At 48.6% G+C, this 22,620-nt stretch overlaps 1 protein-coding gene across 3 annotated transcripts in view; it reads right to left on the bottom strand.

The window, feature by feature from the left end:
* Positions 1-206: 206 nt before the first annotated feature.
* MASP1 (MBL associated serine protease 1) overlaps positions 207-22,620 on the bottom strand; it is a 50,503-nt gene continuing 28,089 nt past the window's right edge. Inside the window, exons 4-11 of one of the 3 annotated variants that reach the window (XM_055408362.2) lie at positions 21,608-21,739; positions 19,298-19,494; positions 17,228-17,375; positions 14,946-15,064; positions 13,935-14,013; positions 7,562-7,699; positions 6,662-6,736; positions 207-2,646 (exon numbers count right to left, since the gene is read on the bottom strand). In XM_055408362.2, the coding sequence (XP_055264337.2) occupies positions 1,763-2,646; positions 6,662-6,736; positions 7,562-7,699; positions 13,935-14,013; positions 14,946-15,064; positions 17,228-17,375; positions 19,298-19,494; positions 21,608-21,739 (1,772 nt within the window). In that variant the 3' untranslated portion in view covers positions 207-1,762. Of the gene's footprint in view, positions 2,647-6,661; positions 6,737-7,561; positions 7,700-10,085; positions 11,420-13,934; positions 14,014-14,945; positions 15,065-17,227; positions 17,376-19,297; positions 19,495-21,607; positions 21,740-22,620 lie in introns of those variants that run through there. The other 2 variants (XM_055408371.2, XM_088838346.1) reach the window with 2 other exon arrangements.

Genomic DNA, 22,620 nt, shown 5'->3' with positions numbered 1-22,620 from the left:
GAACAGGTACCCTTTGTTGGTTATGGACATGTACCCATCAACTCCATTTCTCGTCACCCTTTCTTGGATAATGTCCAGGTGACAAAAACTGTACCCTTTCCACAGTGAGAGAGATTGTGGCTTAATGAAGGGTCAGATTTTCTTCAAAAGGTCAAAATAAACAAACATCAACAATAACCAAACCCCAAAACAAAGGCTGTTGGTTATCCACAGAGGATTTATTTCCATTTTAGTCCCCTGATGGAGGAAACAGTGCAGAGGCACCTTACAGAGGAGTGAAGCTTGTGATATAAATATACAAAGTATAGCATCCTCTATATGTACCGTTCATAGACACAGGAGTGTGCTGTCAGGACCCAACTGGAAAAGCAGATGCTTCCCAATTGCTCTCTTGGAATCCTTCTCAAGGCTTCTGTCTCTGGTGGGGATTCCCCAGGAGAGCAAACCCTGGGGAGGAGGACGGTCGGGCTGGGGATAGCCAGGGAGAGGTCGCTGGCATTGGAAGCAGTGAACGCTAGAGCCGGAAGGACCCTGAGGGGCATGCGATGCCTTCCTTTTACAAATGGGGAAACTGAGGCCCAGGGAGGGAAAGCAATTTGTCAAAAGTTACAAGCCAGTTTGGGGGCAGAGCTGCGGTTTGAACCCAGGACTCTGGGCTCTCCGGCTCCTCTTATTGCCTTTCTTGGGCAAGTCCCTGCTTCTCTTGACTTGGCTCCTGGAAGCTGGAGGAGTGTGTCCCTCAGAACATTCATTCCAGGTGGGTTCTCTGTAAAGCTCAGACCGCAGGCATGCTGTGGGGGGAAGGGGGTCTGGTGGGAGAAGGTCACTCATATAATCCTCCCTTCTTCCATTTCCCTGCCCAGAGGCACAGCAGGCATGGGGCGAGCCTTCTCTTTCTCCAAGCAATCGGGTTGAGTCTCCACATCTAGGGCTGGGCTTGGGTAGCCCTTTCAAGGTGACACATTTCAAGACTGGAAGCTTGCTTCGTGCTTGTCTGGAGAGTCAGGTGTGGATGTACCCAGATAAGTGTTCTGCGTTGATGATAGGAATTTAATGGGGTTAGAAAGCTTCCCACTGCTCTTCTCCTCCCCCTGGTCATCACAGAGTTTCCCAGCTTTCTCTTTGTCCTTTGAGATTCCTTTAACAGGGAACAGAAGGGATAAGGCTTGGATTGCAAGAAGCTTTGGGGAGAGAAAACCCAGGGATGAAAGTACTACAAGCCCTTATATTTAGAGAGAGGGGCCTCTAGGGTGTCATCCCTGTTCCCTCAAATCTGAGGGCTTTTCTGCTAGAAAAGGGTCTAGACCCAGAGGGCAGAGTGGGGAAAATATATGGACTCAGCTCTAGGCAAGGAAACATTTTCTAACAGTCAGGTCCAAGCTCAGTTACACCAGCGGGGGTGGGGGGGTGTGCACTGGATTTGATGAACAACTAGGAGTGAATGAGGCCCTTGGGGTGGGCATTCCAGGAGAGGAGTCTGGGCACTGGCCTGAGTCTAGCTCCCTCCCCGTCCTGCGGGAGAGTGCGGCCCAGAGAGGGAAAGGGACTTGCCCCAGGGCCAGGGACCCAGGTTTCCCATGTAGGGCCTTTTCCTGTACCACACTGCTGCCTCTCAGGGACCCAGGAGCCATCTTGGGAGGGTGGGAACAGCGCGTCCGTCCCTTGGTCTTGTGAGTAACAGTGGAGTGTGTGGTCTTTAGGAGGGTGTGGTGCAGTCTTGCTGGGGCTGGGCAGGGCGCTTGGCGGGCAGGAGTCCGGCGGCTCACCGCTCCACCTGCAGCTCGCCCAGGCCCTGCGGGGAGCCCATCTGCTCCCACACCCAGTCCACATAGTTGGAGACCTTGGTGTAGACCCCATACACCTGCTTGCTGCCACACTCTTCAGGGCCTCCCCAGGACACCAGGCCTTGGGCCACCCAGCGCTGGCTGGCGTCGTCGAGGATGACAAAGGCGCCACCGCTGTCTCCTAGGCACGTGTCCTTGCCGCCCTCGTAGTAGCCGGCGCAGAACATGTTCTCGGTGACGCTGTAGTTGCCCGACCGGGACTCGTAGCTGGTCTTGCACTCGGCGTGGGGCACCACGGGTAGCTTGACGTACTGCAGGACGTCTGACAAGGTCCGCGTGCCGCTGCCGATGATCTCGTCCACCGTCACGTTCGGGTTGGAGATGCCCCAGCCGGCTACCAGCCCCAGCACGTGGGGCGCCGGGCCGGCGGGCTTGGGCGGCGGCAGGCAGACGGGGAGGATGTGGGGCCCCAGGGGCACGGGCTCCCGCAGCTGCACCAGGGCTATGTCATGGTTGTAACTCTGGATGTTGAAGTCCGGGTGCAGCACCACTCGGGCGGCCGAGCTGTTGACAGCCCCGGATTTGTCCCGCACGTCGTGCAGGCCCAGGTGGACGGTGACGTGCTCCTTGGAGACCGGTGTCACCGTGTTGTCTCTGCGCTGGGAGCGCAGCACGTGGGCGGCCGTGAGGATCCAGGACTCGGAGAGCAGGGCCCCGCTCCCAAACCATTTGTCATTGGGCACCCTCGAGGTGTCCTCCACCACAATCAGGGCCTGCCACGGGAAGAGGCCGGGCTCGGCGTTGCGGCCCCCAATGATCCGCTTGACCAGGTTTGGCAGCGAGCGCGAGGGCTGACCGCACACTGTAAGGAGAAGCAGGGGGCGGGACGAGAGAAGGAGACTGGTCAGGTCAGCGAGGTGCAAAGAGCCTTTTAAAGAAATGCACATCTCACCCACTGTAGATTATGCCACCGTGGACCCTGGCCTACGTCCGGGGGCCATGCTGGCCTGGGAAAGCTCTGAATGGGGTCATTTTTGGCCTAAGTCTTTCTAGCCTGGCTCCTCTGTAGTCTGACCCTTCTGTAGCCAGGACCCTCTATGGACCAGACCAGGTTACTTGTGGGCCTTCACCATCTTGAACCCTTCCAGCCAAGACCACCTGTGGTCTGGACAATCTTTAACCAGGGCTATCTCCGGCAGCAGTCCCTTTGCCCCTTTCTTCTCTAAAAAAGGCACCTCAGAACCCACATGTGGCCCGTGCTGTGGGCACTTGGAAAACTTTTGAAAACCACAGGTCAATGGCTTTGAGGGGCAGGAGATTAAAAGACTGTCTAGCAGGTCACAGCAAACACTGGAGTGGAAAACAAGACACTTGGGATCTTTGATCTGGCTTTTCTGCCCTCTGTCCTGTGTATCTCTGGTAAGTAAATTTCCTTCTCTGGATTTCACTTTTTGATCTGCTAGATGAGACTGTTGGTCAAAATAATCTTCAAGGATCCTTTAAATTAAAAATTCCTTTGATTTTTATTGCATTTCCCCTGGCCCCTCTCACTTTATAGGTGAATAAAACTCTCCAGAGGGTAAGTGACTGACCCAAGGCCACATTGCTGTTAAGCTGGGTAGCAGGGGCTTAACTAGATTCTAAGACGAATGTCTTATCCTGTATTCCACAATGCCTTATTACATATGAAGAGTATGGTCTCATGCCCTATAACCTTTTCTTCTCTGGCCTATGGGACACATGCTGTGAAGGGATGGCCAGGGCATCGAAGCTTAGAGAAAGGTGGCATAATCTACAAGCAATGATGCATGGGCTCTGCTCTGAGCCATCCATCATTGCACCCAGGAACCCAGTAGTACCTTCAGGGGAAGAAGAAAGGTCTGATCAAACTTCCACTGAGTTGTACCCCGAGCATGCACATGCACCACCAGTCTCCTGCAGCCACACGCCTTTGGCCCATGAGCAGAGGGTCTTCAGTACCAGCCCCTGCTGGCCAAGAACAAGCTCACAAGGGCCCCTCCCAGCAGAGTGCTTAGGTCTGGTAGGTAAGCCTGGTGTGAGCATTGACCTCCTCTTGGTTGCAGATTGCCAGGGCTACACCCCTTGGCCCTGGATACTTTCAGTAATCCTTTAAAGACCAAGGAGATTTGAGTTGTCCTGGCAACTTTGAGAGGTCAGGCTTCCAGCAACCTAATGCTTTTCAGATGCTCTTCTTCCGGATGTTTTATGTGATCCTGAGGCACCCTGCTGTTCACCCCAGGCCAGATGTGAGCTGGGTTTAGCTAATTGGCTGTGGCCAAGCCTTTCAGAGTTGAAGGCCAGACTCCCAATTATAAACAGCGGCCGACAGAGTGACTTCTCAAGGCTGGTCTGTGACTAGCCCTGCACAGCAACTTATTGAGTGCTGAAAGACCCGCATCTGATGAGGGACATGCCTGTGGCTCAATCCATGGTCAGAACAAAGCCAGCCCTGAATGGTGCCTTTTTCCAACCAAGGTGCCAGTGGCATGCCCCAGGTCACAGAATGTCTCCAAGCTGGGGAAGCTTGTAGAACGGCTAATTTACTGATGGCGAAATCGAGGTTCAGGGGATGCAAGAGACATAGTCAAAGTCATTAGTGACAGAGCCAGGAGTGGAGCCTGTGTCTTTGGATTCTAGCTTCATTTTTTCCACTAAAGTCTATTTTTCTTCTTTATATGTTCTTGTCCTTTCAAGACGTTGAATGATGCCACAAGCCTTTGAGAGCGCTCATTGAAATGGGGCCGTTCTTTTTCTCTGCTACCATTCTCCATCCAGTCTTTCCTGGGACAGAAGACTTGACTTAAAATACTAGAGCTTCAGCTATGCTGAAATCAGATTTGGGCTCTAGAAGACTGGAGGTACTGAGGGAGGGCCCTAAAAACAAAATTGTGATATTCTGGAATCCTGGGTTCCTGAGGATGGCAGAGTCAAGAATGGCTCAGCATTGCTTGTGTTGACATCAAAAGTCTTGAGTCCACCTTCCAGTTTTGCCTCTAACTTTTTGTAGGTAACCTTGGTTAAATCATTATACCTTCTTGGTCCTTAGTTTTCTCAGTGTAAAATAAGGGGAAAATAATATTTGATTATTATTTTCCTTGGAAAGGTGGATATTATGCTGCCAGATGAAATGGCTTTCTCTATTCTGGCTTGTTTCTGCGTTCAATCTCAGTGTTTTAGAAGAGAATTTAGAACTATCTGGCCTGGTCCAATGGTATACCATGTTCTGCTCAAGACTAGGTGTTACCAGAATTTCAAGACTCATTATATCCAATATGCTTTGTATGAATCTAGAGGATGATGACCATCAAGAGTCATATACAATGTCATGGATCACCTGATTCTGCTCCCCCACTTCTGAGGTATGAAATCCTAGCCGCAAAGAGGTCAGATGACTTACCAAAGATGGAGATCAGGAAAAGGCAACACCAGGCCTGGGAGCTGGGCCCTTGACTCCCAGCGCAGTGCCTCATCCCCTTCCAGGCATCACGACAGGACTGCCCAGGATGGAACCCACCTACACTGCCATTTTCTTTGGCCCACAAAGTATTAGCAAATGGGGATTTGATCTCCAGTTTGTCACAGCTGTACCATGCCCCATCTTCTCCAAGGCTTCCCCAGTGGTGGCCCTTAGGTGTGCTCCTGGCTAAGCCTAACTCAGATGATGGGGGCCAGCAGAGTGTGGATGGGTTGAGCTTTTCCTTCTTCTAGATCCTCACGAATTCTTTGAATTCTTGCTTAGATTGAAAGCACTCTTAAGTGAAGTCTTTCTAACCTGTCCTCATTTCTTTGCTCCCAGACAACCACCTGTAGGAATGTTTTCCTTCTCTGAGATCTTGTAGCAGTTGTGATGGCCAAAGCTGATGCTAAACTTTCTTCAGATCTGGTAGACGGCTCCATAGCCTTTCCATTTTAATACCTAAATCTAGAAATCTACTCAGTGAATATTGAAGGTTACTAAAATGCACCATTCAAATAATACACTATCTCAGTTTACCCAACACTCTAATTCAGTAAAATATGAATGCCACTCAACCCTGAACCATATGGCAAAGCTACTGCTCTTCGACTAAATGATGAAATCAACACTGCTTCTCTTGAGTGATTATATCTTTCAATCACTATTGATTGAATCACTATTCTTATTTCTTTTTGAAGTGTAAATTTTTGTGTTGTGAATATTTAATTTTGGTGGGTTATTTATTTAACCCTAGAGTGTGCATTTAGGGCTAAAATATTCTAAGTCAATTTGAATATGTGCATACATCATGATTACGATGTAAATCATTCATCTGTTTAATACCAATGCAAATATCCACAAAATAGCCCCCAAATCTATATGCAGAAGGACACTTCCTGTTACCACAAAACTCTTTGTTCATTTTAAAGTAGGGTCAATAAGTAAGCTCAGGGGAGACAGCAGTCACTAAGAGTTGAGTATGCTGCTTTTTGGAAGAACTTGTTGCTGTGTCCTGTGGTTATTTGGTGCTTGTCTGATCTCCACCTCCTCTGCCACAGTGAGTGCTTGAGGAGCAGGTACCCGCTTTCTCACTTTTCCTGGGGCACAGCCGATACAAATACCAACTGTGTGAGAGAAGGAGCCTGGCAGGACGAGAGCGGAATGGCAGAGAGGGGAGGCAGGAAGTGTCCTGTTGTGATAAAACAGGTTGAACATAGAGGCTGGTTTGTCCGAGAAGATGTGCGGCTAGGCTTTTCTGACCTTTGACCATCTAAAGATACCTCTTCAAAAGCAATCAAAGCATCATGCCCCCTACCCCTTACTCCATTAACAGCCGGAGCACCGGTGGACCCAGTGCCTTGCATGGGACCTTGAGGCAGAGAACTTGAGTGCGAGGTACCTGGCAGGCAGGTGGGCTGGCTCCTCCCCAGGTCTTCATTCATCCAGACTCCTTGGGCAGAACAGGTATATACACCTGGGTGAGGGAAAAAAGGTTGAAGAAAAAGGAGAACGTGGTTGATTCATAGCACATGGAAAATAGATCTGAGCTCTTAACTCCTCCACTGTGAATCACTGCAAGTCTTCCAAAGAGTCTTTCTGATGCTGTTCTCTCTTAGCCAGTCCGGTCTGCAACTTGAAGCATCTTTCTAAAATGGGAATCTGATCTCGTCCTGTCTCTGCTCACAATCACAATAGCTCCCTATTGGCCTCCAAAATAAATGGCATGCTCTTCAGTATGGGGTCTGAGCCTTTGAGCAGTCTGACTCCTGCCTGTGGGGGCCCCGCCCAGACCCTGGAGGGCACTTCTCATCATTAGTCACACGGCTCTGGGCGGCGCACTTGCCCTGCCCCTGCTTCCTCCCGAACTTAATAAACCCTTCATAAGCCACACTCATGCCCACCATCTCATGAGGCTTACACTAGCTCTGTGAGCTCTGCCACTATTCCTCTTTGAAAGAGAGGACTTGGAGGCGCAGGAAATTTGGAGCATTTTCTTGGTGCTCGTCTGTGGCGGAGGCAGGACTGATTGGCCTTTTCACATCTTTCTGAGGGTTCCTTCTTCGTGGGGGGCTGTGAGTGTGTCATATAGGTCCCAGCAGTCTGTCGTGCTGCTGGGGTGTCATGAAGCTTCACTCTCAGGGTGCAGGCCTGAGGCAGGGAGAGGTGAGGCAGGTCTCCAAGGGTTTCTCCTCCCAGTTCCTCTCAAATGATGGCCAGCGGACCGGCTGTGTTAGCCCCCAGCCTAACCCTGAGCCCAGAGTGTGAGGAGGGAGTGGGCTGGGTAGGCGCGCAGGCTCACCTGAGGTGTTGTGTAGCATCTTGTAGTAGGGCCTCTGGCAGGAATATCTGATCTCAGACTTGTATGTGGTGAGGTTGTTCCTGGTGGAGAAGGTGACCACTCCGTTTTCCAGCTCTGCCGGCGCTCCACAGTCCGCAACTGAGAGGGGAGAGAGCAGACCCCTCAGCTGGCCTTGCCCCTTCTTCTTGGGGCCACTTGGTCTGTCTCATACCATGTGCAGGTTGTCCACTGCGCACAGCTCCAGAGAGCAGTGTTACAGCCTTGCATTTGGGGGTCTCTCCCATCTGTGAGAGTCCTGCGGGGCAGTCAGCTCACCTGGTCTGGTGTCAATTCCAGGGCAGGGGCTGGTCTGCTGACATTCAAGCAGATCCTAGACTTTTCCCCACCAGGGCCCTCTCCTTGACTTCCAGTTCTATTGTGCAATCCTCTTATCCTCTTTTGTCTAAATATGAAACCCATGGCTCAGTGAGAAAATTCTGGCTCATATAAACTAAAGAACCTTCACTTCTTCCAGCCCCAACCACATGCTGAGTAAGAGCAGTTACTGTGTTCACTTTGAAGCTTGGCATTTAAGGAAAAACAAAAACAAACAAAAACTCAGCTCCTGCATGCCTGCACAGCCCCACCCTGCTGGCTCCCCACAGGCACAGCAGGCAGGATGGGGACGGTTAGGGTGAGCCAAACTTTCATCTTCACCTGCACATTTTCTCTCGTTGTGGGTGGCTGCTCCTGGGGGCTGGCTGAAGGACAAGACCAAAGATACCTGCTCCTCAGAGGTGGTCTTAGGAGAGCTTGCCAGTCTAGGCAAGTCTTGGGAGTTGCCAGCATGAGTCTGCCAGGAGCCAGGACAGGGCCTGAGGAGCCAATTTGTCAATATCTCTTCAAGGGCCTTATTAGGGGGTGATGCTCATTTTTAAGGAAATCATAATCTTAGGTTAAACAGCCTCTGTCAGAACTAAAGAATTCCAGGGGGCTCAGAACTTCCCAGAGAGAATGGAATCTGAAGTTAGGCAATCTAGAACATCATCTTTATTTACAGATGAGCCAGAGAGGAGACTTGACTGGTCTAAGGTCACACAGTGAATTAGTCAGAGAACTAGACCTGATCTTAAACTCAGTGCTTTTTTTAAGTAAACCAGACTGATAGTTATTAGAATCTGTTTTCTAGTGAAAATGGCCTATAATCAATATTCTGGGTAAGGCTGGACATAAGCTGTCTGATGTCAGAGGATCACATTCTAAAGTCAGTTTCCTTCCTCCTGAATTTTACCTGCTTACCTTGGAAAACAGAAACAGGGGCAATTTACCCATGAGATGCTACTCAGAAATTGTGATTTTTAATTTTAGAATTCCAAATTTATCTTTTTTATTGAATAGAGTGTTATCTAGATTAAAACATAGGTGATCTTAAGAGCTTCCAGCATGGAGGAGAGGGATGAAGGATGGGAGTAAATGCAGGTAGGTACCTCCTATCCACAAGGAAGGCAAATACACCCAGAGAACTGGTTAGTGGTGTTTCCTGGCCTCCAATCCCCCTGGATGAATCACTCCCATTTGTTTTGCTCGCCCAAAAGTAGAGACACCCTTCTGCTCTGGGGGGGCGGGGGAAGTATGTAAGTTTGAGCACTATGACAGCCAGAGGCAATAATATTTACTATCTAAAACTGTAAGCAATTTTACATGTATTTTCCTGATGAGTCTCAGAGCAGCTTTTTCTTCCTTCTTTTTTTTAGGAAATATCATTGATTAGTGTCTGGATCTTTGTATGAGCCTTGTCTCCCTTAACTTAGGTCTAGCAGTTTATTTTGCCCAAATTATCCTCAAGACCTAGTATCGAGTATTAGGTGGAGCAATTCCAGGGCTGGTCTTAGACATGGCTAGGTGTTCAAGCCCCTGAGAGCCTGTACGTGTCCAACACTAGCAGATATTATCTGGACTGAGGGCCTGCTTTCACTTCACTCCAGAGAAGTCACTTGCCCTACTGATGAAGCTGCTCTTACAGCCACACAGAGGCTGTGACAATCAGTGGAAAACAGAGGATCACTTCAGCTTGGATATAGTGAGTGGGGAAGAGGTGCACCTTCTCTCCAGGTCTACAGTGGTAGGCAAATTACTGTGTCTCCATGGGACATGGGGACAGCTTCCCTTAGCAAGACCCTTTGGACTCTGCCTGACACAGTCCAAGATGCTAGATCAGGCCCTTCTTTGCTTGCGGAAGGGTCTTGACATCTTCTCTAAAGTGCACCTGGTCGCTTCCACGCTCGGAATCAAACACTCTTCTTTCCTCCATTCCCTTGGCCTCCCTTTCTCATTAGTCTCTGGGTTGGGCTCTGCTACCCACACCCTGTCTTCACTCTCACTCTTGCTGTCATTTATTTTCCTTCAGACATGTCTTTCTTGATCCGCCATCCTGAAGATGCCTTGACACAGGCTAGGGGTGTCCTAGGCAACCAATCACAATTGGCTCACCTGGCTCTCAAGATCTGGAAATGTGCAGCCCACCCCACCCCACCCAGACCCCAGCTCCATCTTCATCCCTCCCATGGTGCCCTTGTGCTCCAGTGTCAAGGACCCCTCACTGTGCTGCTGCTTTCCCACACGGGGAAACCCTGTGGTTCATGCTCTGCCCACCCTTCGGCCTTGATCAAACATTGCTGCTTCTTGAAAGCATTTTCTCATTCTTTTAATTGGATACAGCTGCTTCCACATTTTTCTTTGCACGGCCCTTTATTCTTCACTCTCTGACGCATGTATCTTTTGTTTGCTGGTATTGTAATTATTTGGGTTCATATCATATCTTCAGCCTAAATGATGATCCCCTCTAGCACACTGAATGCAAGGCCTGTTATCCTTTGTGCTGTTCAAAATATTGATTCAACTGATGATTATTTTAGTGATTGCCCCAGCTCCTCTCTCAGGGGCACCCTTGACCTAGAATGGCACTTCAGTCTATGGACCTTTCTTTGGCCAACTTTGCAGGATTCTGCCCTCATCAAGAGGCCATTTAATCAGCGAATAAACTAATAAGCAGTCACGGTGTAATGCAAGGGTTCTCTGAATATGTCCACCTAGATTTTGTTCAGGCTGAAGCAGAGATTCCCAACCTCTGCAGCCCCTTCTTCATCATTATTTATAACCCAGTGATGTCCCATGACTCTAAAGCTGAACACTGCTGTTTTCAAGTCTGATGCCTATCTTTTGAAAAACTTTAATTAGGAAATTTTCAGAAATGCAAACTTTGTAAGCCCCAGAGGAAAGATCTTCTGGTGATGGGATTTTAGCCCCATTTTAGGGACAGGTGGAAGAGAAACTTTTGGGCATGAGGCTAGATCTAGGTTTCCTAAAAACCCACACTGAATGAGTTATTGTTAACCTCACCTACTCAGGGTTGTTAAGAAAGTAGCAACCTCCAAGAGGTGTGGAGTAGAAATCAGGGCTCACTTTGACCTGGTCCTCCTAAGCATTTGAATATAAATTAAATCAAGTGTCTCTAGAATCAAAGCCATTTTTCCTTTCAGAAGAGTATAGTCCACATACACATGCTAAAGAAACCCCCCATTGTCTTTTCATCATTTTCCAGCGTAATGTTTAAATGATGGGTGAACCCTCAGAAGGAGAGTTGTTCTCATACACGAGGCAGTTGCAACTGCTCGGGCCTGTGTTGCCTTGTTCAGCGTCCGTTCTAACCCGCACTGAAATGGGAAATGGAGTGTTGGCAGGATGGGGAGGGATGGAGGAGCCCTGGGACCCGGGGTCTTGTGAGTGGTCCATTCCTGGATGTCTGCACAGTGTGGGGTCCCAGCATTCACTCTGCCACTTGCTCTGACTCAGGTTCGCTTTCCACATCCATTTCCGTTTCTGCCACCATGATGAAGATCAAAGAGGGGTTAGGAGGTGCAGAGAAAGGAAGCAGAGAGAAGGGAGAGAGAAAAAGAAGAGAAAGAAAAATTAGCAAGCAAAGCAGAAACGGTTTATGCAGGAGATACAGAAATTGCTGCACCAGAATTGATTAAGAATGCACAGTGCAGGTACAGTCAGTGTGAAGGACAGCTTGGGACTGGGATGTGTACCATTCTGAGAACTCGCACAGTCATAAGTCCTGGCTCGTGGCAACGATAACATTCTGCTCCCCGAGCAAGCTTTGCATTCATCTGTTCCAAACCCTCATTTGACAGATGGCATCAGAGCAGAGCAAGACTTGTTTGGAGTCACCACAGCAGGTGCAGGCAGGGCCAGGACCACCACCCATAATTGCCACTTCCTGTTCCCATGCAGATTTCTTCTCTGCACACGTACATTTCCTGTCTGTCTCAACCCCTTTCCCTGGGGACTCCCAACCTCTCAGTCTTTTTTGCCTTTGCATCTCTCCTAGGACCCGGCACATGCCTGGAACAAAAATGCTCAATAAATACCTACTCAGTAAACAAGCAGAGATGCCGGTGTGTCTGAGAGCCAGGCCACATTAGGAAGGAAAAAATTCCTCTTTTCTTGATACTTTTGTATATTAATGTGTCACATAAAAGTATCATCAAACACATGAGTTACCCTGCTTTATCAACACTTCTGTTACAATGAAAAGTGTGTGACTCATTAGGGAAAAAAAAATATTACCAAAATTTCCAAAAGCGTGAAAGAGAGACCAAAACCTCTTCTTTTAAAAGGCATTGGACTGGGGGATGAACAAGCTTTTTGGGGTTTCTGCTTATTCCTGGTGCACCTTGGGTATGAGGTGCACATTAGTTGCTCAGTCAGGCTGACTCCTTTCAACCCCATGGACTGTTGCCTGCCAGGCTCCCCTTTTCCATGGGATTTTCCAGGCAAGAATACTGGAGTGGGTTGCCATTTCTCCTCCAGGAGAACTCAACCCAGGGATTGAACCCGAATTTCAGTTAGTCCTCAGAACAATCAACAATGCTGGAAACTGAGGCCAAATGAGGACGAGCCAGTGGTTCAGGGATGCTGAACTGGTGGAGTCTGGAGTGGCATCTAGAACTCCTTGTCTCCAAAGCAACATCCTGTCCTTTCTACCCCTTGTCCTTCAGTCCCTTCAGAACGCTCCCTTGCCTTGTTCTTCTTCACAAAGGCCTCAGTCACAGCACCACACAGGAGACACCTGCTGGAGGAGGTGGCACACGTGTCTGCTGGCATTTGAGTTCTTTAACGTCTGGGCCTTGTCTTTTCCATCTGAATTCCCTATGGACTTCTGCATAGGCAACCAGTAAAAGTCTGTTGAAACTTTTTGTTGGAGTCATAAAATACCCCTCTTTCCTACACTGGGCTCTGACTCCAGCCACAATATCACATTAAAAAGAAAATTTAAAACAAGCACTTTCCGCTCCAAAATTATGTCTTGGATTTGCTTCAAGGGAGCCCCACCCTGAGAGTGTCCCCTTGGGAGTGCATCCGCCTGCTTACTGGACCTGAGTCATTTAGGACAAGGGAAGGGAATAGCACTTCAAAGTTTATATAGGGTCATGAAATGGGGCTGGGGCAGGGTGGGGACCCACTCTAGTTCTTGACGTCTCACCTCTCCATTCAAATATAAATCCTCCTCCCCTTCTTCCCTTCTTCTCTTTCACTTTCTGTCACTATGCCTCCTCCCATCACTTTTGCCACAGATGTCCTCTAAAACTGTGGTCCTTACAAGTCTTGCGTTAAAATCACCTGGGTAGCGGGAGAGGACGTGGTGGCTGTCAATTTGTATTTTTACAAATAAGTTTTTACAGTTTTACTTCTTACAGTAAGTTGTACAAAACTTACTGGAGGATTTATATGGATCGCATTATTTCAGAACCACTGGGATATATTCTAGAATATTAAGGCTAGTCCAGACCTCTTTATAGCTGAGATGAAGGATCTTATCCATGATCACAGCAGAGCCAAGGCAAGAACTCTGGGTTCCAAGAACCCATGCAGAGCTGAGTCCCCTGCTTCGCGCAGGCCCACTGTGCTGACCTCACCACCCAGCCTTCACAGCTGTCCCAGGAGACAACGGACACAGCTGATGGCCACATTAAGACTGTCAAAGTCACCAAAATCGTGTTCTATGTTAGCAAATGCCAGAGCTGGTTTCAAACGTGGAGACAAGCTATTCCTCTAGCAAATTTGGCAATCTATCTGCAGGCAGAGGTAAAATTAGTATTTAGAAAGCAAACTGGGACTCACAAGCAGTGTCTTTTGAAATCCTAACACCTTACTGCTGAAAGGAACATTTGAGAGCTTTTCATCCAGCCTCACTGTGTCTGTAAAATTCCTGTCCCATCCCTCTCAGGGTGCGCTTGCCAGGCTCCCCAACCCCGTGTGGGCTCTGCTCACATCCCCCCAGTGCTGGGGGGCTTGTGAGCCTTATAACCAGCCAATAGCATTCTCTTACTTTTACAGGTGGGAATCCTGTTACTCCACGTCCCGTCCTTCAGACACTCCATCTGGAATGTGTCCATCTCCGCGTTGTCCTAGGAAGAAGCAGAAGAAGGTGAGGAAGGCAGGAGGGGCTGGGTTGGTAGCTGTTTCCCAGCATAACCAGCTCACCCTCCAGAGCTGGCTGTTCGCTGGGCTTTCCCAACGGGGGCCTCCGAGGGCCTGAAGTCAAGGGGAGGACAGACTGAGTTCATTTCCCCCGTTCCTAGTCTGGAGAGACACCTAGTGCCAGGGTGGGGTTGGGGGGCGGTGTTGGTGGGGGCTGGGCAGCTGTCTGCGAAGGGACACCTGTACTGGTGACGCCTTCTTTAGAGCCGTGGCTCTCAAACCTCACTCCGTGAGCATCAGTGTCCCAGGCCCCCTCCCAGAGTTTCTGAATCAGCGGCTCTGGCCTGGGGACCAAGTTCTTGCATTTCTAACTAGTGATGTGCTGGTGTGGTGGGGACCCCACTTGGATTATCATTCCATGAGAGCAGCAGTCCACTAGCTTGGCTTACACTGGACTCACCTGGGCAACTTAACAGACAAAATGATCATGGGCCCAGCCCCAGAGATTCTGTTTTAATTGATCTCAGGTGGGGCCTGGGAGGTGATTTTGTTAAATTAACCAGAGGATTCCTAGGAGAACCACTGTTTCAGAGAATGAGCAATGCTCATGTGCCACCTTTAAAAGCTCAGCTTCTGTCCCAGGGCTACCCGGTAAGCCTGATGAACTTTGTTAAGGCTGTTTGTACTGACTGATGGACTGAATGGATATTTTGCTCGGACTTTTGTACCACTTTCAGAAGGGAGAGTCTGGGACACACGCTTTGAATTTTCAGAAGGCTGGAATTTTTGGTGCATTGTGGGAAAGTTCGGAAATACTGTGGTGGGATCAGGACAAACTCTGGAAGCCCATCTGCCCTGGGAGGCTCTGGGGAATTTCCCTAGCCTGGAGACCCACCCCTCCCCTGGCAGGACCCTGTACCTTCAGCACTTTGTAGCCTGTGTCACAGCTGATGAGCACCTGGTCTTTGAAGGAATATGTGGTTTGCAAGGGTTCGATTTTCCCATGGACAGGAGGCTGCAGCTTGGGGCATTCATTCCCTGGTGGGGAGCAATGAAAGGAGTAGGTGAGGAAACAAAGGAAAGTGCGGTCATGAGAAGCCTTTCCTTAGAATTCAAGGCCTGATGGAGGTGGAAAAAACCATGTGAAAACCTCACCCCCAGGGTATGGGGGGCCTAGACCTACCAGGCCCTGAAGAAGGCTTACTTTGGACACTTGAGCAGGTCACTTTCCAACTTGGACCTTTATTTCCTCATCTGTAAAATGAGGTGGGTTGCCAGATGATCTCATCAAAACTCAGGGTAGGAGAAGGTATTAAATGTCTGAGTATAACTCCTGTCTGATATTTCCTTTCTGTCTTCCGCAGACCTGTGGGGCATTACTACAGGGACAAGGAACTCAGTACCTACCAGTGTGTACCTTTCATACTAGACTCCTCCGATGAGAGGAACAGAATTTTCATACTCAGCTGAAATTTATACCCTTGAAATTTTTACTCAATGGGAGTAGTTGGCTCTTTTGGGCCACTCATGATGACCGCACTCTTTCTTCCCAAGATCATTCTTCACAGTGCTAGAGAGACTGTGATTTGCACTTCAAAAGGCTAAATTGGATAGAATTCCTCTGCCTAACATATTTCCTGGATAAACGCTCCCTCATTAATATCCTCTTCCTGCCTCTCCCCACAAGCAGGCACTGAAGCTGGTGATGAGCCAAGGCCAGGATATAGCGTCTTTGCACTGTATTAGTCACATCCAGCTGTGGTCCTGCCTCTGCCCCTCTTCCTCCAGTTACTGTACGCCCTTAGGTCAAGTAACTCCAGCAGGGTTTGGACCAGGACCTGGTGCCTCAAGATATTGGGCAATGAGGCCTGTGGGCTTTTTCACTCTGGGTGCACAAGGAGCCAAACCACCATGATGAAACATTTTGTGCTAGAGGCTCACACGCAAATTTCTGCCCCAGACTTTGGAAGGCCTGGGGCTGGAAGGATCCTCTCCAGGCCCAGTCAATCACAGTGTGAAGTTCTGGAAACTGTTTTTTTTTTTTTTTAACTATAGTTTTTTAAAAATTATTTATTTTATTGGCGTCCAATTGCTTTACAATGTTGTATTGATTTGTGTTGTACAATAAATGTATACATATCAGCTATATGTATACATTTATCCGCTCCCTCCACCCCGCTCTCCCATCCTATCTACCTAGGTCACGACAGAGCACTGAATTGAGCTTCCTGTGTTTTATAGCAGGTTCCCACGAACTATCTGTTTTAGATATGGTGGTACATATATGTCAATCCTGATCTCCCAATTTGTTCCACCCTCCCCTTTCCCCCACCCCATGTCTGCATGTCTATTCTCTTATGTCAGCATCTCTATTCCTGCCCTGGAAATAGGTTCATCTGTACCATTTTTCCTAGGGCATATACTTTGAGAAAACCATAATTCAAAATGATATGTGTATCCCAGTGTTCACTGCAGCACTATTTATAATAGCCAGGACATGGAAACAACCTAAATGTCCATCGACAGATGAATGGAGAAAGGAGATGTGATACATATATACAATGGAACATTCAGTTCAGTTCAGTTCAGTTTAGTCGCTCAGTCGTGTCCGACTCTTTGCGACCCCATGAATCACAGCACGCCAGGCCTCCCTGTCCATCACCAACTCCCGGAGTTCACCCAGACTCATGTCCATTGAGTCAGTGATGCCATCCAGACATCTCATTCTCTGACGTCCCCGTCTCCTCCCACCCCCAATCCCTTCCAGCATCAGAGTCTTTTCCAGTTACTCAGCCATAAAAAGGAACGAAATTTGATCATTTGTAGAGATGTGGATGGACCTAAAATCTGTCATACAGAGTGAATTAAGTCAGAAAGAGAAAAACAAGTATCGTATACTGATGCATATATGTTTGTTTTTTTTTTTAAATATCTCCCCCCATGATTCTGAAGTGCAGCCAGTTTTTAAAACGTCTTATCCAAACCCACCATCATTGCTGCCCTTTACCCCATTTATAGATGAGAAACTAGTCAGCAGAGAGAATCTACCTTGGTCCCAAGCTGCTCAGTGACAGGGTTGGGGGTCCTGCCACATCCCCAGAGGAGCCCCAGGCCAGCACCCCCTCACACTCCCTGGCCGCTATGCCATGAGGGCTGAGCATGGAAGCCAGGTGTGACCCAGGAGGGGAGAGGCTATGTTACCTGTCGCCCTGTATGACAGCCTCCAGCCCCTGTTCTCCCCTGAGTTGTCACTGCGAAACAGGATCTGGACGCTGTGGCTCTGGGTATTGATGGGTTCTGGGGCTTTCTCTCCACAGAAGGGCCCCAGAACTTTTGGACCGGCTTTAATCTGTGAGGGGCGAGACAGAAAAAAAGCAGGGTCACACCTGAGTGGCAGTGACTGCTTCTGGGATCATCTCTACTCTGCACCCAGGGTTTTCTGGAAGCTTCCATGTGAGTTCATGGTGTTCACTCACATTCTTACTGGGCATTACCATTCCCAAAGGGTTCCATCTCCACTCTCCCATTCACAAATTACAATGACCTTGGAAGTGGACAAGGCAGGCTGATTATCCTCTTCTCAGAGATGAACATATTATAGTTCAGAGAGGGGCAGACCCCTGTCCAGATGACAGGACAGAAGAGGCCCCTGCTTGCAAAGACCCTGAAGTCTAGTTGGGGCAGACTAATAGATAATAATAAAAATAAAATTACCAACTGTAGTAAGTATCACAAAAATAATCAGGGTGATATATAGTATACATATATAATATAAATGTATGCTATATGTTTATAATTTAAGTAGTAAAATCTATGTAGTCTATATAATTTTCATCATTAATATAATAGATGTTGTTTAGTTGCTAAGTCATGTCCAACTCTTTTGTGACCCCATGGACTGCATCCCACCAGGCTCCTCTGTCCATAGAATTTTCCAGGCAAGAATACTGGAATGGGTTGCCATTTCCTTCTCTAGGGGAATCTTCCCAACCCAGGGATCAAAGCCCTGTCTCCTGCATGTGTCTCCTGCATTGCAGGTGGATTCTTTACCACTGTACCACCAGGGAAGCTTCAGTATAATAGATAGTTAGGGAAGGCCTCTTCGTGGAGGTAACATTGGATTTGAAATATGTAGAATGAGTAGGAGTTTGTAATTTGGGGAGGAGGGGAGAATACTTTCCAGGCAGGGAAGACAATGTATATAAAGGTTGAGGCCAAAAGTGGGAAAGAGCCTGGTAAGTATCAAGAGCAGGAAGGAAGCCAGTGAGGCTGGAGGAGAGGGAATGCCATGGCTTGAGGATGGGAAGGCAGCCACGGGCCATACTGTGTTGAGGAATTCATGTTTACTCCAAGTACAATCTTGATATAGCCTGGCTTTTATAAAATTTACCATGGATGCTAGAAGAGAACATACCATGCAGAGCAAGAGCGGATGCCAGAAAAGCCTCCAGGTAGCTTTGCCGCTGACCAGAGAGAGCAGGGTTTGCACTCAGGCAGAGGCAGCGGAGACAGAGAGAAGGAAGAGGCACTCTGGGCTGGTCCAGATTTCCAGCCCCCAGGCCTGGGTCCTGCCTCTGCTTTAACTCTTTCTCCTTCCTCCTCTGAGGACCAGCACTTCTTAACCCTCATTTGATGACTTCTATAATCCTGGGTGTATCTTCATCTTGTCACCCTTACTATGGTGAGGGGGACAGTGAAGCCCCTAGAGTTACCTGCCTAATGATAAGCTCATAGCTTAACACCTGGGATCTAGTGGATGGTAGACAGAGTTCTGGGCCTCCCTTGTGGCTCAGCTGGTAAAGAATCTGCCTGCAATGTGGGAGACCAGGATTCCATCCCTGGGTTGGAAAGAGCCCCTGGAGGAGGAAACCCACTCCAATATTCTTGTCTGGAATATTCCACGGATAGAGGAGCCTGATGGACTACAGTCCATGGGATCATAAAGAGTCACACATTTTTTCACTAAATGACTAACACACACAGATGGAATTCTAAGATGGTCCCCATGATCTTCACCCTGGTGTCACTTCATGATGATGTCATGTTACCTGGCAGAAGGGATTTTGCAGGTGGGGCAAAGGGCTGATTTGGGATCAGGGAAGTTCCCTAGACTGGGTCCAATTAAGGTGGTAGATGTTATTTTAAATAATTACTTAAAAAGTAAGCCACCTGCTTGGGCCCCTATCCTGGAAGAAGGTAGAGAATGCCAATTTTTTCAATTCAGCCAAGATTTGTTAGTATCCCCAGGGCATATGGCCACTGCTGTTTTACCTTGATGTAGTCATAGGGGCAGGACACCTCAGGATGATCCTCAATGTCGAAAATGTCCTCAAACTGCAGGCTGATCTTGAAACCCTCCTCTAGGTCAATGGTGTAGAGGCATTCGGAGCTCTTGGGGTAAGGGCTGGGGAAGTCGGGGCTGGTGATCACGCCGGTCCGCTGGGTGAAGAGGTTGTCACTGCACTCCACTGTGGGAAACACATGGGAGCAAAGCGGTACACCACACTCAAGGCCACAGCATCCCCTTTCTTATCTGCTATGGCACAATTTTCCCGGTGGTTCTGACAGGAAAGTGGGGGGAGGAGTCACTATCCCCATTTTATAGATGGGGAAACTGAAGTTCAGTGAGGGGAAGAGATTTACTCAAGGTCAGACAACCAACTAATTTGCAGGGTTAAGACTCAAAGGCAGTGAGTGTGATATGCTTTTTTGTCCAATTCTGCAATCTCAGTGTGGGGCATGAGGGGTCTCAGATGGAAGGTTTTGAGATGTGTGGTCAGGAAGAGGACCTTCTCCTCTTCTGTGCTGCTCTCCCCTCAGCCCAGGACTCCATGAGGTCTCTGCTCAAAGCCATCCTTGACCCCTCATTAACACAGGGCCCTCACACATACCCTCGCTCTCTGGCCCCCGGCCTTGCTTTGTTTCTCTTCATGCTGTTGACCGCTGCCTGCCGTTGTGGAATGTACTTCTTGGTGGATTTTCCTGCCCCCACAAGCTCCCTGAGCTCAGGGAGTCTGCTCTGTTCTCCATCGCAGTTGCAACCCAGCAACCAGTGTCTTGGATCCTGGCCATGGCTTAACCCTGCAAAGGCCCTGTTATGTGCCATTGAACTACTGTCCTTGGATCTGGCATGTCAGTTCTTTCTGGTCATTTGTAAATGAGAAAACTGTGGCCCAGAAAAGAGGCATAGCTAACTCTAAAGTCCCTCAGTTACAAGCTACAGAACATGATTTAGAGTGGCCTCTGAATCCCTGTGCTTTAATATTCTACCCCAAGCCTTTTCATGGGGATGACATTGCTCCCAGAGGGGCCAAAATAGGTTCTTAGAGAGGGGAAGTTGTTACTCTTTTCATGCATAACACACAGGCAGACATATAGTAGATAAACATACATACAGGGTATTTGTGGTATTAAATTTCATGGGTGAGACAGTTAGGAAGATAATGTTTAAAACGGTTCTTGGGGGCAGAAGCAAACATGAAAAACAGGATTCAGAAACATTGCTCAGTCTTAGCCCCTCTGTGCTCAGCACATGGTAGATACTCAATAAATACTTCCCGAATGAAAACCATGGAAAAGACAACCCTCTTCAAGAAAACTCCTGTGTGTGCCTGCTTTATGCAGATGGGTTTGATTCAGAGGTAGAAGTTTTTGAAGGAGGAAGGAAAAGAAATCCTGTTTCTAGCATGCCCTCCCCCAACGCTCCCTCACTCAGCTTCCAAGTGGTCCTTCTAGGACCCAGATCCTTACCCTGCAGTCATACGGATCTACTGGCAATTCCCCAAACATTCCGAATCCTGTCATACTTCTGAATGCTGGCAGAAGCTGTCCTCTCTGCCTGTCGTGCCCTCCTTTTCCTTGTTCTTTTTCCTCCATCAGGGGCATCATCTCTGGGAAGTGCCTGCTCACTTGGTGCAGACTCGGGTCTGACGGTACCACACCCACACTTCATCTGCAACACTTGTTACATTTCATCACTTGCCTCTGTGCCTACTACGCGCTAGCCAGCAAGGTCCTCGTGGAAATGTCTTAGTTCTGCTCTTTCTCCCGCCTCACCTCAGCCTGGATCCGATGGCAGAGAAGGCACGCGGATGAGAGGGGGAAGCAAAGGGAGCAAGAAGGAAAGCGATGTTTTCTTGCTGTCTTATCTTTGCCGGTCTCTCCCCGTCTCTCGCTTGCACTGGGGTTCTCTCTATCACAATATAAAAGTGAGCGGCCAGGGAAGAGCAGAAAAAAAGGATCTGGTGGGTAAAACCTGGTTCAGAGTTCAGAACTGGGAAACCTGGGTTTTCCCTTGACTTGACCTCTTACTTACAGGAGAGGAGGAAATAGGGACTAAAGAGCAGAAAGCCCTGCTCCCCAGGAAGAAAGGTGGCCTAGAGGCCAGGGCTTCTCAAATGCAGCTCTCTGAGAATCTGAACCCGACTTCCAGGATGGTGGGCCTTTCAGCATCTTTATCCTTGTGGTCTGATTTCACTTTTAATCGTTCCCACTGCCTGTCCCTCCTTCCTCTGAGCCTCCTCATCTTACTGGAAAATATGGCTCCTGACAGTGATGCACAGCGTCAGTGCTGGGCCCCACCTCGGCACGTCCTGTTGTCTGTGTGGAGAATGTAGCCAAAGCGACAGGAGCAGTAGTAGCCGCCGATGTAGTTGTGGCAGTAGTGGTCGCAGGACAGCTCCTCGTCCTCCCGCTCTGTGCACTCGTCCACGTCTGCAGGGCAGGGAGAGCCTCTCACAACCAATTCAAGTGTGACGGTGAAGAGCACTCTGTGGGGCCACTCACTGTGCTGGGAGATACCTGCATTCTCTCATTTAAGCCTCACCTAAGCCTCCAATTACAAATGAGGACACTTACCCAAGGCCACAGAGAGCCTGGTCAAACCCAGGCAACCTGACTCCCGGTGGCGCCACTGTCCTCTAACAGTTGATGACAGCAAGCAGGACGATTATGACCCCCTTTTTTACAGATGAAGAAACTGAGACTTAGAGCCACGAAAGAACTTACTCCAAGTCACACAGGTAGTAAGTGGAGTCCTCATTCCAATCAAGGTGGGCTGGCTCTAAAATCTGGGTTTTTAACCTCTCCTCCATGTTGCTTCTCTCTTTCTAAGTCTCTAAGGTGGGTCAAGCCCTATCATAGGTATTGGAAATATAAAGATAAAAAGATGTATGTTCTCAACCCAATTTGAACACATATTTCTTCCCAAAAGATACAGGAATGGCCAAGAAACTTACACATGAAAAGATACTCAGCATCACTAGGTGCCAGGAAAATGCAAACTAAAACCATAATGAAGTACCACGTCCTCTGGAATGGTTAATTTTTTTTTTTAATTGATGACATCAAATGTTAGTGAGGATATAGAGCAGCCAGAACTCTTATACATTGGTTGCTGCTGCTGCTGAGTCACTTCAGTCGTGTCCGACTCTGTGTGACCCCATAGACGGAAGCCCACCACGCTCCCCCGTCCCTGGGATTCTCCAGGCAAGAACACTGGAGTGGGTTGCCATTTCCTTCTCCAATGTGTGAAAGTGAAAAGTGAAAGTAAAGTCACTCAGTTGTGTCCGACCCCTAGCGACCCCACGGACTGC

This window comes from Moschus berezovskii, chromosome 1, assembly GCF_049115385.1.
Source record: "Moschus berezovskii isolate FMDL1 chromosome 1, NW_MosBer_1.0, whole genome shotgun sequence".
NCBI lineage: Eukaryota > Metazoa > Chordata > Mammalia > Artiodactyla > Moschidae > Moschus > Moschus berezovskii.
Note: the sequence above shows the minus strand (reverse complement) of the source record. Positions and strands in the feature narration are given on the sequence as shown.